Here is a 14,922-nt window from a genome sequence, read left to right as displayed (position 1 = left end):
CTATTCATTTCAGGACATATTTATTTTAAAATCATTGTCCTATATATAAGAAATGTTTAACTGTTGACCCATAATAGAGGCAGATTTGTTCCCAGAGTAATTTACAGCTTACTTACTTAAATTAGCCTTCTCAGTCCCCAGATTTCTGAGTACCATTCCAGGCTTGTCAACATCATGCTGCTCTTGCCTCCCTCCTGCTTTGAAAAGAATCCTAGATCTGGGTGCAGGAAGTCTAGGTGGCACTTCCATTCTGCCACTGGTGCAACCTTGGGCAACAAACTCTCCAAGCCACGGTTACCTTGTTTGTGATATGGTAACAAGTCTATCTCACCTGCCTACTTTACAGACTAGGATGAGGATCAAACAAATCTATGAGGAATGTCAAAGTTTCCATTAAAGCTTGAATCAAGTAACATCTCATTCAGTGAATATATATATTATGGTTTCATTGCTAAAATAACACTTCATTTAAAATAGTTCATTAACAAATTACAGTTACATTAACATGTACACTTAGAAATTTTTTGGAGATAAAACTACCAGTTTGTACTTAGTTATTAGAATTTTCGGGTCTCCTCACGGTGGAGGCCCAAGCAGAGGTGTCCCCAGGCAGCGGCGCTGTTCCCCGTGAAGACCGTGTTACGGGCTGCGCGTCCAGGGCAGCTACAGTGGCCCTGCGGCCCACTACTAACCCAGGTGAGTGAGCCCGACGACCCTGGCCCCGCCCGGGCCCGCCCTGCCCAGATTCAGTGACTGGCCTCCACCGAGCCTCGTAGTCCCGGCCTACGCTACAAGTTAAAAAAAAAAAAAAAAAAAAAAAAGCAGTGTACTACTCATTTTACTTTGATTATTCAAATTTTTGGCAGGTATAGCAATTAGGTTTTGCTAATTAAAAAAAAAAAAGCCCATAAATTCCCAATGTCACACTACAAGCAAACTTTTATTTAGCTTACGCTTCTGGGTGTTAGCAGTGGGTTGGCCAGTCTAGACTGGGCTCAGCCGAGGTGATTCTGGTGTGCTACATGTGTCTTCACTCCGTTCCTGAGACCAGCAGGCTAGCCCAAGCACATTCTTCTCCAGGCTATGGGAGAAGCCCAAGACAGCAAGCAGAAACCCAGGCTCGTTAAGGCGCTCGGAACTCGCACACCATTATTTCTGCTCCATTTTATTGACCAAAACAAGTCACATGGCTGAACTCAGTGTCAAGGAGTGGGGAAATATACAGTCGATTCTCATTATTTGTGATGGGTATGGTCTATGATGACACCATGAACACTGAATTATGTACCAAACCATTGCTCCCAGGAGATATACAGGTTAGAGTCCTGTGAGCCTCTGGTCACATTTCATCCACAGATCAATACACAACCTGTTTTATGTGTTTCTGTTTAAAGACATCTCACTTGACATGTATTATTGATTCATTTACACGGAACTCACAGCCAAGAGCACCAGAACTCATGCCTGAAGGAAGCTTACCTGACATGCATTTTCTCTATAAGGCACATCACGGCCTTCTTACACTTAGGAACACAAGATAGCACATTAGCACATGCTTGGGCCATACACATATACAGCAAAATTACCCCCCAAAAAAGCACAAAAATGCAAAAAAAAAAAAAATGTGGTACTAAATAGACTGCAAAAAGGACACTTGTTTCCAGTATGAGCCCTGAAACAAGAAGGTGGAGCGCTGCCTGTTTGACCGCAGTTGAGAACACAAGTTTTTTGCCACTCCTCCGGCTACGTCTGTGAAAGTGACATGAGTATTATTTTGTGGGTTATTCATTTATTAGCAAATAAGTGTTAGCAAGAAGGCAAATTCAAAATGCAGAATAATGAGTATCGATACTACTCTGCCCCTCAGTGGAAAAAGCTTCGAAATTATATGGCAAAGGATGTGGACAATGGGAGAGTTAAAAATTGGGGCCAATAATGCAGAATCTTGGGCCCTATCCCAGACTTATTGAGTCAAAATCTTCATTTCAGATTCCCTAGATGTTTGTATACACATTCAAGTTTGAGAAGTACTTCCTTTGATATGATGGTAGCTACATGCATGCCAGAGGGGGTGGGGAGTTAAACCCTATGAAGATTAGAGACCTCTTACATTAATAAAGTTTGTATGGGGGCATGCTGGGACAGCCTCTCTAAGGTGAAGAATAAGTTATCGCACCTTGTATTTTCTATTAATTGAAAGAGGCAGAGGACTTGGTGGGCCTCTTAGGCTTTTGGAGGCAGTAGATGCCACACTTGGAATACAGCTGCAACACTTTTACTTGGCAACAGAGACAGCTGCCAGTCTGAGTGGGTCCCTGAGCAAAGTGTGCTCTGTAGCAAGTCCAAGCTGGAATACAAGTGGCCTTGCTCTTTAGCCCTATGTCCCAGCAGAAACAGTTGTGCTCAAAATATCCATGGTGGAAAAGGATGCTGTGTAGCTGTCTTAGACAAGCTCTAACAGAAGAGTCACAGTGGAGAACCTCAGGGTTCTGGAGCAAGGCCATTCCTTTGACAGCCAGTCATTTGAAAAACAGCTCCTGGCATGCCACTAAGCCTGGTCAGGCAACTCAAGTATTATGCAACTACACCTGCCCATCATGAGCTGGTCATTGCAGATTTACTAAATCGCAGTTGGGTGGAGACAGAGGCAAGCTATCAGACAGATAAGGAAAAAAGAGGAGTCAGGGGTTAGAAATTCCTTGGAGGTCAAAAAACAGTGGCCAGAAAAACATGAGTGGTAGAGCTGGAAGTTCCCCAAGAAAGGCAAGCTCAGCATAATAAAATAATCTTTTTATCTTCCTAACTGCTCCTCTCTCTGAATGCCCTCTATTGGGCGCAGATTAGTAATACGCATTCTAACCTAGGTCAAATCTTTGGAGTTACCACTGACAATTCCTGCTCATCAAAGGGTATCCCCTTAAAATATTTCTCTTTAATCTGTACCCGCCTTTCCATCTCAATGGCTACTGTCTCAATTCTCTCATCATTTTACTCTTACGAACTTTTCTATATTATTGACAAATGGTGTTTCTGTATATCCGATTATTTTATTCATTCCTTGAATATTTATCGAGCATGTACGAATAAGGCACTGAGTTAGGCCTTGGGAAAACAATGTGATGAATTAAAAAAGATGCTACTTACTGCAGGCCTCATGGAATTTACAGCCTGGTGGACGAGAGTTATGAAAATCCTGCTTAAAATCCTTCAGTGATTTCCCGCTATTTTCAAGATGAACAAATGTTGTGACTGGCTTGTCCTTGCTTATCTCTTCAGCATCACCTCTAATCACTGCTCTTCAATCTTGCAGGCTCTGTTCCCTTTTTCAGAGCTCTTTCCTCTCTGCATGGCTAATGTCAATTTCTTTTAAGGGTTCACTCCAGTTCTCCACCTTCCAGGAAGCCTTCCAAACACTCCCTACCCCTTTAGCTTCACTTCTGCATAGTTCTATCGCACCTCATGGTACCACTTACCATATGTATATCACACTTTATTGTGATTCTTCCTTCTTTTGTCTATCTCTACTGTGAGCTCAGCTTTCTGTATCCAACACTTAATACAGCATCTGATTCATAACAGGTACTTGATATTTTTTGTCAAATATAACTGAGTAGATATATAATAAATGCCTCACATTCTTCAGTAGCAGACAAGATCAACACATTACTTCCGCACTTTGACAAAGGAGCTTCTGGGGCACAACTCCCAGGTGGCCTACGACCTTGGGACCTCCAGATGGGCAGCTTACTCGGTCCCTACCTCTTAGAATAGTATTCAGTGGTGCGCCCTCTAGCGCCTCCGGCTGACTCTGCAGGAATGAGGGGGGAGACAAGCTAGCACGCGGTCCCAGAACGGCGCATGACGCATGCGCAGTACTAGAGCGCTCGGCTTGGGTAGGAAGAGTCCAAGCGTGAAGGGAGCCGGCTGTAGATTAAGATACTTTTTCTTTCTGCAGTAACGAAGTGGCTCTTATTCTTTTTCTTTCCAATTGTATCTTAATTTTAATTAAAAATGTAAGGCTGATGTATGGCTTTTCAGGGAGCGAGAAAGAGGCTAGAGTGTTAGCAAGCTCTTCTTCATTCTTCAGCACCCCTGCGGGGGGCGGTGGGTTGAACGGTCCCAGGTCAAGGCGCGCGGGGGCGGAAGCGGCTGCGGCTGCGACCGCGACGGCTGTCAGAGCTGCTGAGTGGCCGGGCGGCGGTGCCATGGAGCGTCAACGCTGGCTGCCACTGGAGGCCAATCCAGAGGTGAGGGCGGCTCTGATCTCGGCCTGGGGCCGTGGGCAGGGGCAAAGGGAACCGGGCTGCCGCAGCTGGTCTAGGGCAGGTTGTCTCTAAATCGTGTTCTCTGTTTTCGTTCCCAGGTCACCAACCAGGTGAGTGAGGTATCTTGTCGCTCGGGACCCTGGAATCCTCCCTGGCCGTCCTACAGCTCCACGCTCCCTAAGAGTTTGGGATTTAATTCCGTGAGGGTCCCTGTTGCGAGTGCTCCCATTTTAGGGCCATCTCTCATCTCCTGGTTCCTGAAGATGCTCCCAGCTGTCTCAGCCTCTCATCTGGTCCCATTCCCCTCTCACCACATTGCCTGGGGTTTCGGGGTTTGAAGGATTTCACCCTCTATTCCTGTTCCTCACTCCCTCTTCGTTTTGCTTCCTGCTCGTCCCGATTCCATAATTTTCCCACCCCTTTACCTTCTTGGTGACTAATTTGCCTACACTACCTGACTCCAAGCTTTGTAAACTCGCCCACCCAGTCCTTGTAATTTCATCCACCGCCTGCACTATGAAATCATCTTCCAATCATCTCTTTCCCCATCAAGTCACTTCTCTTCCCTGCCACGCCCCCCTCCTCTTCCAGTTTCTTAAAACTGGAATTTAACTGCTTTTATACCATAGAAAGCTCAGTAGAATAGTTACACTATTCTTTGCCACATGCAGCCCTTAAAGTTTCAGTGTTAGAGGTTTCAGTTTGGGGAGGGAATAGGGAACATCTCCCAGTCACTCGATTAAAAGAACATTGAGTGCTACCAGGTATAAAGTTTTGATTTGCTCAGGTGTATTTTGTCTTAATAGCTAGTTTACTTTTTACTGCCCTCTTAGTTTATTTTATAATGTTCTATTCCCCCAATGATCTTCCTTCCCATCACCAAAAAATAATGATTCATCACGTACTTAATTAGCTTTTGGTTTTCAAAGCTTGTAGAAAATTCCACGTATAAGGAAAGCAGATAGAAATATTCGAAGTTGGCAACAAACCATATGTGTTCTTATTCAGGTTTATTACATGCTTTTGAAATGACTACTATTACCCCCAGCTATCTCTTTAGTAACCAAAAAAAAAAAAAAAAAAGGTAACCTATAAAAAACTCGAAACCTAGCATATTTCTTTTATATTATTCTTATGGTGGTATTTCTTATGTATGTTAATTTTCCTTTGTTTTACTGTCTTTGAAATTTTACTGTTTATTTTTTCCCTAACAAATTTTGACCACTTTGTAAAGTAAGAATAATCTTCAGGCTGATGAAGTCAGTATTTGCAACTTCTGATTTAATGCTATAGGAAAGAAGTATATTTTTCTCAGACTTAATTTAGAACTATTTTTAAACCCTTTGTGAAAATCGATTTGCCACATAACTGAAGTGTTCAGTTGCATTGATCTGTGTGTCTATTGTTTCTACTGTATTTTTATAGTAAGTTTTGAAATTAAATAGGATGTATCCTCAACTTAGTTTTTATTTTTCAAAATTGTTTAGGCTATTTTAGTTATGCTGCCTTTCTATATAACTTTTAAATAAGCTTGGTGATTTCTACAAAAAGTTCTATTGTGATTTTGATGGTAAGTGTGTGCCTAAATTGATAGCATTTTGAAGAAAATAAGCATCTTAACAATATTGAATCTTGAAATCCATGAAGATGGTACATCTCATCATTGACTTTGATTTATTTCAACAGTGTTTTCATAGTTTCACCTTGTAGATCTTGCACATATTTTGTTAAATTTATACCTAAGTGTTTAGTGATTTTTTTGGCGATATTATAAAAGATACTGTTTTGAAATTTTAATTTTTAATTGTTCATTGCTATGTATAGAAATACCATTTTTTTACATGTTGACTTTGTATCCTGCTGCCTTGCTAAATTCACCTATTCTAATGGCTTGGGATTTTCTATATAGACAGTCATTCTCTGAATAGAATTTTATTTCTCCCTTTTAAATCTGTATGTCTTTTATTTCTTTTTCTTATTGCACTGGTTAGGACCTTCAATACAACATCGACTAGGAGGGAGATGACTTGTTCCAAATGTTCAGGGGAAACATTTGATTTTCATCACTAGAGATGTTAGTTTTAGGGTTTTAATAGATGCTTTTTATCAGCCTAAGAAGTTCCCTTCTTATCCTAGTCTGATGAGATTTTTTATCATTTATCAATGTTGAATTTTCTCAGATGATTTTTCTGCATCTTTGAGATAATCATTTAAGGGAGAAATAATATCATTTCTACATAAACATAGAAGAAGGGGGGACACTTCGCAACTCTTTTTATGGCCAGCATTACCAGACAAACTATAATAACAAAAACCGAAGACCAATATCTCTCTTGAACACAGATGTAAAAATCCTCAACAAAATAATAGCAAAGAGAATGCAGCAATATATAAAAAGGATAACATATTATGACCAAGTTTATTCCAGTATTGTGAAACTGGTTTACCATTCAAAAGTCAGTCATTGTAATTACCTTTATGAACAGACTAAAGAACAAAATTGCTTTTAGATATTATTTGTTTTAATAAGATATAAGTTTATATTATTGAAAACATTCTGTGATTCAGCTATTTTTGGACCTTGTTCCTAGGTACTTTTTTGAACTATAAAGACCATTCACTTAATTCACATTAATTAAATAATATTTGGAGGCATCTTTTTTAATACTAGATTTTGGTGATTAACACATTCATGCTTTTCTGCTTCTCAGTCCCATGGGAAAAGATAGATAATAAACAAGCAAGCAAACAGATAACTAGCAATTGTTACATGTGCAGTGAAAAAAATTAACAGGGTACTGTGATGGAGACCATCAGGGAAAATGACAGATTGGATGGTGGCAGGAGGTCATTCTGAGGTGACATGAACAGAGAGATGTTTTTAGTGTATGATTGTATACTATTTATGGCATGCTTTGTTATGATTCAGTTTATTTAAAAATAATTTCTAAAAGAAGTGAATGAGCAAAACCTATGAAGTGATTATTCTTAACCAAAATTTTTGTGGTTTCTTTATTCTCTGTCAGTGGCAGAACTGAGACTAGAAAATGAATAGAAATTTAATTAACTGACTTAGAATTTGGGTAATTAATAAAATTAAGCCACAGATAAACCCCAGCAACAGTATCCATCTCCACCTTCTCTTATTTCCTCAAGTTAATGAAATAGTAGTAGGCCTTTTACTTAACTTGATTTCACAATGTCACCATTTGGTAGTCGCATGTGTTATTGTACATTTAGTTTGAGCAAATACTGTTTTTGCTCTAATGATGCCTACTTTGTGTAAGAATGATCAATGCGTGTCTACTACATGCAGATCGTTATTAACTGTTAGACAGTAGCTAGTAACTGTGTGTCTCAAAAGATGTGTCAAGCAATGATTTCTTTTGTTGCTTACTATCCTGCCAATCGCTTTTAAGGATATTTTGTCACGCTACAGGTAGGACTTACCTAGAATAAAATCAGTTAAGTGATAGAAAAAAATTTATTTAAAAATTTTAAGCTCTTTTATTTATAAATACATTTAAAGGAGTAATGGCTTATAGCTGACAATTAAGCATCAAGAATTATAACTTTAAAAAAAGTACAGTCTGTGACATGGGCAATCATAGCATTTCTTTTTATGACTGCACTAGATTTTCATTCTGATTATGCTTTGTGATTTGAGTACAGCATAGCCATATTGTGTATATTTTAAATATTGTTGTGTTTTAGAACCAATAATTTTTGTTAATGGAAGTCCCCTAGATATATCCTTAATTGTGATTTTATCGATGGGACAAAATATTTTCTAGCATTATAATGTCCAAAGGGAAATAAATTTACTATAACATAACTATTGTATTTAGCTTAGATGCTTAGAGTTGGTAAAAGAATTAGAGATCATCTTCTGGATTACTGAAATAAACATACAAAAATTGTCTATTAGTGAATCCCATCTTAGGAAAACCACCCCGTTACCTTGTCCTCTTCAAGCTACTGTCTCATATCTATTTCTCTTCTTTGTAAATTTTTCACAAAGAATTGTCCATAGGAGCTGTTGCTACTTTCTCATCTCCATTTTTTTTTTTTTGTATTCACGTCTATTTAGTTTGCTTTTATCCTTACCATCTCATAATAACAACTTTTGTCAAGTTTACTAGTCACCACTTTGCCAGATTCATTTGTCACTTTGTCACTATATTTCTTGACCTCTAAGCAACGTTTGGTAGGGTAGCCCACCCCTCCTTGAAACATTATCTTTTCTTAGCTCCTGTGATAATTCTGGTTTTTTACCTTTATCTCTGACTGCTTCCTTGATTCACCTTTGCTAGGAGTTCCTCAGAGCTTTGTCCTTGACTGCTAATCCTTTTTATGTGCATTCTCTCCCAAGAGTTTTCTGTTGTATAACATTAATACTATCAGTTGTCATATATTTGATCCCATGTTTCTCTGAGCCCTGACTTCTCCACCAAATTGGAAATGTGTATTCCACTACTTCTTTGATATTTCTGTTTGGATGTCTTAGAAATACCTCAAACTTAACATGGCTGAAAAAGAAATCTGGATTTACATCCTCTCATCTCTTCTCCAAATGCATTTCTTCCCCAGTCTTCCAAGGCTGGTGCCATTTAACCAATGCCCAAGTCAATGTTATTGATTCTTCTTTACAACTATGCTACTTTAGAGAGGATATACCATATTGATTTGATTTCTAGGGCTTGTATCTCTGCTCTGAGACTATGAGGGGTTACCAACTCTTTGTACCTCAGTTTTTTACTATCTCTTCCTCATCTTGTAAAATCGTTATAAAGGTAAAATAAATTACTACATGTAAAGTAATAGAACAATGTCTATAACAAAGTATGCACTCTGTGAGCATTAGCTTTTAAAAATATTCGTCTTTTACCTTAACTCCTCAGATCCAATTGATCTGAAACTCTTGTAGTCTTTTCTTTCAAATTCTATTCCAAATCTGGCCATTCTCTCCATTTCTACTACTACAAGAAAAAAAAAATCGCTTTCCTGCAACTTACTCCAGTTGCCCATCTCTCCTCCCTTTGAAACTATACAGAGTAAATCTAATTGTTCTTCCATGATATTACTAAGAATATTTCGGGATAGGATAATTATAATTTAACTAGTGTTTGAACATGCCCAGATACTCCATTTGTGATGTCTTCTAAAACCTTATCGTTCCTCCTCATCTTCCTTTGTGCTTGCTTTTATCTTGTCCTTCATAAAATATGCTTCCCAGAGCTGATACCATAATCTTCTGTGAATGATCTGTGTTGAATAAGTGGGTTATTACATTAGTCTGACCCACTAATACTTCTTTTAAATCAGACCTACATTGCATCACTTTTGTTGACAATTGTGTATCAGTCCATACTGAGCCTGCAGTAAAATCCCTGTTTTTCTTAATCCCCACATAAAATGTTTTTATATTTCTCCTTTCCGTACTTATGTTATTTCATTTCTGTTTACCTTTTCAACTAAATTTCTATTACGATTCATTTTCTAGTTTCCAGGCTTTAAAAACTTTTCTCATTGAAGTATAAGCTATTCTCCTAGTTCTGCATCTAGCAGTTAGTACTAATATACTTTTAATAGTAATAATATCAAGCAATTACTAAATAAATATAATTTCTGTCATAACTCAGGTTACACTAATAAAGTAGTAACAAGGCAGAATCTATTGCTGCCCTGAGCAGGCCATTAAGAGAAAGTGGCTTTAACACCCCACCCCAACCCCCACCCACCCCCCAGCGCCACTCCAGCTGCATTCTGCTAAGCCAGCCCCACCTTAGTCTCCTTCCAGCCACCATCATGATCATCTACAGGGAACTTATCAGCCATAATGAGATGTTCTGTGACATCTACAAGATCCAGGAGATCATGGACTGTGCCTGGAGGTGGAGGGGAAGATGTCAGTAGGACCAAAGGTAACACTGATGACTCACTCATTGGTGGAAATGCCCCTGCTGAAGGCCCTCGGATGAAGGGTGAAGGTGCCTACAGCGCAGTAATCACTGGCATTGATATTGTTATGGACCATTATTTGCAGAAAAACAGCTTCACAAAAGAAGCTGCTTCATCAAAGATTGCATGCAATCAATCAAGGTGGAAACTTGAAGACCAGAAAGAGTAAAACCTTTTTATGACAAGGGCTGCAGAACAAATCAAGCACAAAAATCCTTGCCAGTTTAAAAACTATCAGTTCTTTATTGGTGAAAACATCAATCCAGAAGGCACAGTTGCTCTGTTGGACAACTGTGAGGACTGTGCCCCCGTATATGATTTTCTTCAAGGAAGATTTAGAAATGGAAAAATGTTTACAAATTTGGCAATTTTTCTCAATCACCTGTCATCGTTATAATTGGCTCCTGCTCTTCATCCACACACCAGGACTTGGACAAATTGGACTAATGTTATCTTGAGCTCTTTACTTACTAGAGAACAAGGTACAAAAATGATACTTCAAGCAATGAGAGATGAAGCTGGAAAAAAAATAGGTACCAGAGTATTCAGAGCTTTGCACATGGATTCTGGTACTGTGACCCTGAAAAATAACATAAACTTCCAGACTTGGTTTTCTCATTGGTGAAGGATATAATAAAATTTGCCTTGCCAGTTGTAGTACGTGATGCTTTTGCAATGTATTTACAAATAGTTTAAAATATTCGTTATTCAGTGGAAAATTTATCATTGGGCCATTGAATGAAAAGGATAAGTTGACCTAAGACATTTTGGGAGCACATATTCTAATTTACCAATTATTTTTCCAGATTGGACAGAATTTTAGAGGCACTATGAAAATTTAGTGACCTATATCAGTCAGAATTTTTTTGTTATTTTATTACCCAGTGTTTAGAAAAGCCAGAAACTGGTATTAAGGCTTATAAGTCTCTTTATTCTTCTTGATGCAGAAAGATTGCTTCTAATTGTGAGAGCTGGCTTTGCAAATACATATATAGAATACTTTTCTTTGTGAATAGTCTAGAGAGTTTGGGAGGAGTGTAGTTTTAAGACTTATTTTGTTTTTTTTCCTAGTTTTCAAAATTTAAATAAAATACACATGTATTATGCAGATTTGTAACTTAGAAACTACGTATAACTATTATAACAATAGCACTTTTTAAAAATACTGGAAAATAAAAAGTTGAGTTCACACCATCCAAGCTAACGGCTGTTAATATTTTAGAAAATTTCCTTCTAATCTTTTTTATAAATGATCATCAAACTCACAGGTGGTTTTTAAAATTTAGATAAGTAGGACACCTTCATGATTTAAAAAAAGTCGAAGATCTTCTTTGCCACCCTTTCTCCACTTCCCAGAGGTAGCTACTATTAATAGGTACTTTTATTCTTTTTATTCATCTGATGACTTCCTGTGTGAGTCTGACTCATAACAATCTAGAGTCAGAGGATGCAACCAATGTAGTTAATAAACACTAGTTTAAACTTTATAGTAATGTCATTTGATTGCCAATATAAGTCAATAATTAAGGAAATGTATGATTCCATTTAAAATTTATTCAATTTGTATTTAATTTAATCTGCTATTTAGTCATTGATTGTGTCCTCAGTTTGATGTCTCACAACAGATGCTACCTTTGGAGCTTGGTACTTTTTATACTTGTTAGCTGTGGCTGACATGGAGTAAATTTATATTTTTGACTTCAAAGTAACTTACCAATTTTGTCCTGTTTTTTCACTAAAATGTTTAACTGTTACTTCTAGTTTGCGGTGGAGATGTAAAATTACTCTTTTGTGTGTACTATCTTGTTTTATAACTATAACAATATGGCTTTTGGGGGTAATTAAAATTAACATAAATCCTTTATGAGTGTTTATGAAACTTTTCCTTGACAGTACACCTTTTAGGGCTCTCAGTCCTGTGCAGGTAGTATTCGGAGTTGATTAAATAAATACCTGGTTTTAGATTAGTGGTGAAATACATCTTTCCTACCTCTTTTACTTGGCACAAATAAAAAATATATATTGAATATTCATTATAAGCATAGCTTAATGAACATATGTTGACATATAGATGGCTAGATTATCTGTTAAAACAGAGATGTAATCTTTATTTCAGTTCAGCAAATATAACTTGAGTGTCTGTGGTTTGGTCTGCTACAGGGCTAAGCAATGGGATTAAAAAGATGAATAAGACACAGTTCTCCTTAACTTTGCAGTCAATTTTGGTCATTTTTGGTTTCTAAGTAGAACTAAATATTGAGATGAACATAGACTAAGAATTTTGGAGAAAGTGAAGGGCAAGGGAACTAGTTTGGAGTGCTTTATTGAACTTTACTGAAGTCTGGAATCATGAGTAAGAATCAGATGAAGAATAGGTACAGTATAGAGGAGTCCATCAATTTCTGTGGCCCAGACCATTGAAGAGCATGTGACTTGATGAACATAATAGATGTTGAGCACGTACTGCCAAGAGAAGTTTTTTAATTCAGTAGATTTCTTATTAAACATATCCAGGACCTTATTTTTGACCTGTTACGTTATCATTGAGCAGAGTTTCTTCTATTGGCAGAGGAATGGAGGGATATTCCCATTAAACAGGAATGTCTTGTCTTATAGAACCTGTATGTGAGATGAATAACACTGTTTTTGTAACATGGCATGGCGTGGTTTTGATTGGTTTTGTAAGAACTCATCTGATGATCTAAGAACATGTGCCAATTCTTCAGGAAGAAATAACCAAGGCATCTTTTCATTTTTTAATTTCAAATGTTAGACCAGTAGATACTATAATGTATTTTTGAGGTAAGGTATAATGATGCATTTTTAATATGATATTTTTGGTTGCTCCTATTCGATTGAAACTTCTTTTGTGATGGTGCACTTTAAAAATCATCAGCTTCATTCAATACAGACATTTAAGAATTTATTGTGAAATCGATGTCATTCTCATTAGTATTTTATTTTTTCTCTGCAATAGAGTCTGACATTTTATTTTCCTATGAAATCATAAGAGTTTCAGAAACCACTATTATTTTGTCACACTTATTTTGCCACATATAAGAAAGACAATGAAGTTGAATATGTTTCATTGTGTAATAGGGGTCAGGAAGCCAGTAGCTTACATATTTCAAACCATCTCTAGTGTTCACGTGGACTTTTTTGGCTTTATATACTCTGTGCTCATTGATATAATTTGTGATGTCTGTCTGTCTGTCTGTCTATCTTTAAACCTCAGGCATAATTTTTGGTAAAGAGGATAAACTGTGTTGATTTTCTACTAAAATATTTATTTACCAGAACTTAGATGCATCTTATTAAGAATTGAGTGCGGGAAATGAGTTTGACATATCAGTCAGGCCAATTTGTATGTGTTTGATGAAGGCTTATGTTAATCCAAAAGTAATGGATTTTGAAAAAAGGAGTTTTGCTTAATATGTAATAAATTTTAAATGTTTGTTACTTGACATAAATAAATTTATTTCTACCCTATTTATGGAAACCTGCTTGCTTTACTTCGTACTTATTGAGCATCAATAATATTTGTACCTTGCATTCCTTTATATGTCTTTGGTACGTAGTACTTACATGTTAATTATTTCCCTATTAACACTATATATATATTTTCTCTCCTTTCACCAGTTTCTCAAACAATTAGGTCTGCATCCTAACTGGCAATTTGTTGATGTGTATGGAATGGATCCTGAACTCCTTAGTATGGTACCAAGACCAGTGTGTGCAGTATTGCTTCTCTTCCCTATTACAGAAAAGGTAATTGTTAAGTAAGATACAAAGTTTCTGGTAAATGCAAAGTTCTCTTTTAATGTTCGATTAAATCTTTTAATGTTCGATTAAAAATAATGCTCTTCTTGAAGAACAAATTACTACCTTCTTGGACAAAAAGGAAATCTGAGCAGTGGAGACACCTTAAAAATCTAATTTTATTAAAGAAGTTATATTTAGTTGTTGATGTATAGATTGACAATAAAGCCCTGAGTTAGTTTCTTAAACTTGGATAGTTTTCTTTTAGAAAATATGGTTACTTTACCTCAGCTGTGTTTTGATATGAGAAAGTGGGTTAACTATTTTCAGAATAGATTTGATCTGGGTGGAAATCACTAAGATTAAGTACAGTTTAATTGGCAGATTTAGAATGTATTGGGGATTATATTTAGCTATTATTAGATTTCTATTTCAATCACCATATGTCAGGCTTTCTTCTAGAACGATGTCATGGAACTAGAACTTTTAAGTTCATTTTAATACAACTTATGAGACCACATCCTTCTAATTTTTATTTTTAAACTTAGAAACAATAGGATGAAAACAGTGCTTGTGAAAAACGAAGGCGTAAATGTTTGGGAAAATGTGGGAGAAACGAGGTGTTGATGACTTGGTATGGACATGTGCATGTCATCCATGTCAGTGATAAATGGAGCCAAGTCTCATGGAAATTAATAATTAAGTTCTGTTCGGTCCTAGAAATTCCTGGATAACTTTTTTTATACCAAAACTAAATAACTTCAATTTAAGATAAAATAAAAAGTATTGAAATATTTCTTCAACTTAAGGGTGCTACAAAACAAATTAATTTAAGAAGGGCTATTTCTTCATATTTGCTGTCCGTAATATTCATAGAAATTTAGAGTTAAAAATTTCTTGTGATTATCCACAAGAAACTTCTACTTTTAGTGGTGAG

General features: G+C 36.8%; 1 protein-coding gene and 1 pseudogene across 3 annotated transcripts in view; both read left to right on the top strand.

The window, feature by feature from the left end:
- Positions 1 to 4,109: 4,109 nt before the first annotated feature.
- Positions 4,110 to 14,922, top strand: part of UCHL3 (ubiquitin C-terminal hydrolase L3) — a 40,391-nt gene continuing 29,578 nt past the window's right edge. For 2 of the 3 annotated variants that reach the window (XM_036228900.1, XM_016149359.2), the window contains exons 1-3: positions 4,110 to 4,247; positions 4,364 to 4,375; positions 13,866 to 13,994. In XM_036228900.1, the coding sequence (XP_036084793.1) occupies positions 4,206 to 4,247; positions 4,364 to 4,375; positions 13,866 to 13,994 (183 nt within the window). In that variant the 5' untranslated portion in view covers positions 4,110 to 4,205. The remainder of the gene's footprint in view (positions 4,248 to 4,363; positions 4,376 to 13,865; positions 13,995 to 14,922) is intronic. The other variant, XM_016149360.2, reaches the window with a different exon arrangement.
- Positions 10,074 to 13,865, top strand: LOC107513085 (annotated as a pseudogene).

This window comes from Rousettus aegyptiacus, unplaced genomic scaffold (genome assembly GCF_014176215.1).
Source record: "Rousettus aegyptiacus isolate mRouAeg1 unplaced genomic scaffold, mRouAeg1.p scaffold_m13_p_11, whole genome shotgun sequence".
NCBI classification, from domain to species: domain Eukaryota; kingdom Metazoa; phylum Chordata; class Mammalia; order Chiroptera; family Pteropodidae; genus Rousettus; species Rousettus aegyptiacus.
The sequence above is the reverse complement of the archived record's forward strand: the minus strand, read 5'-3'. Positions and strand labels throughout refer to the sequence as shown.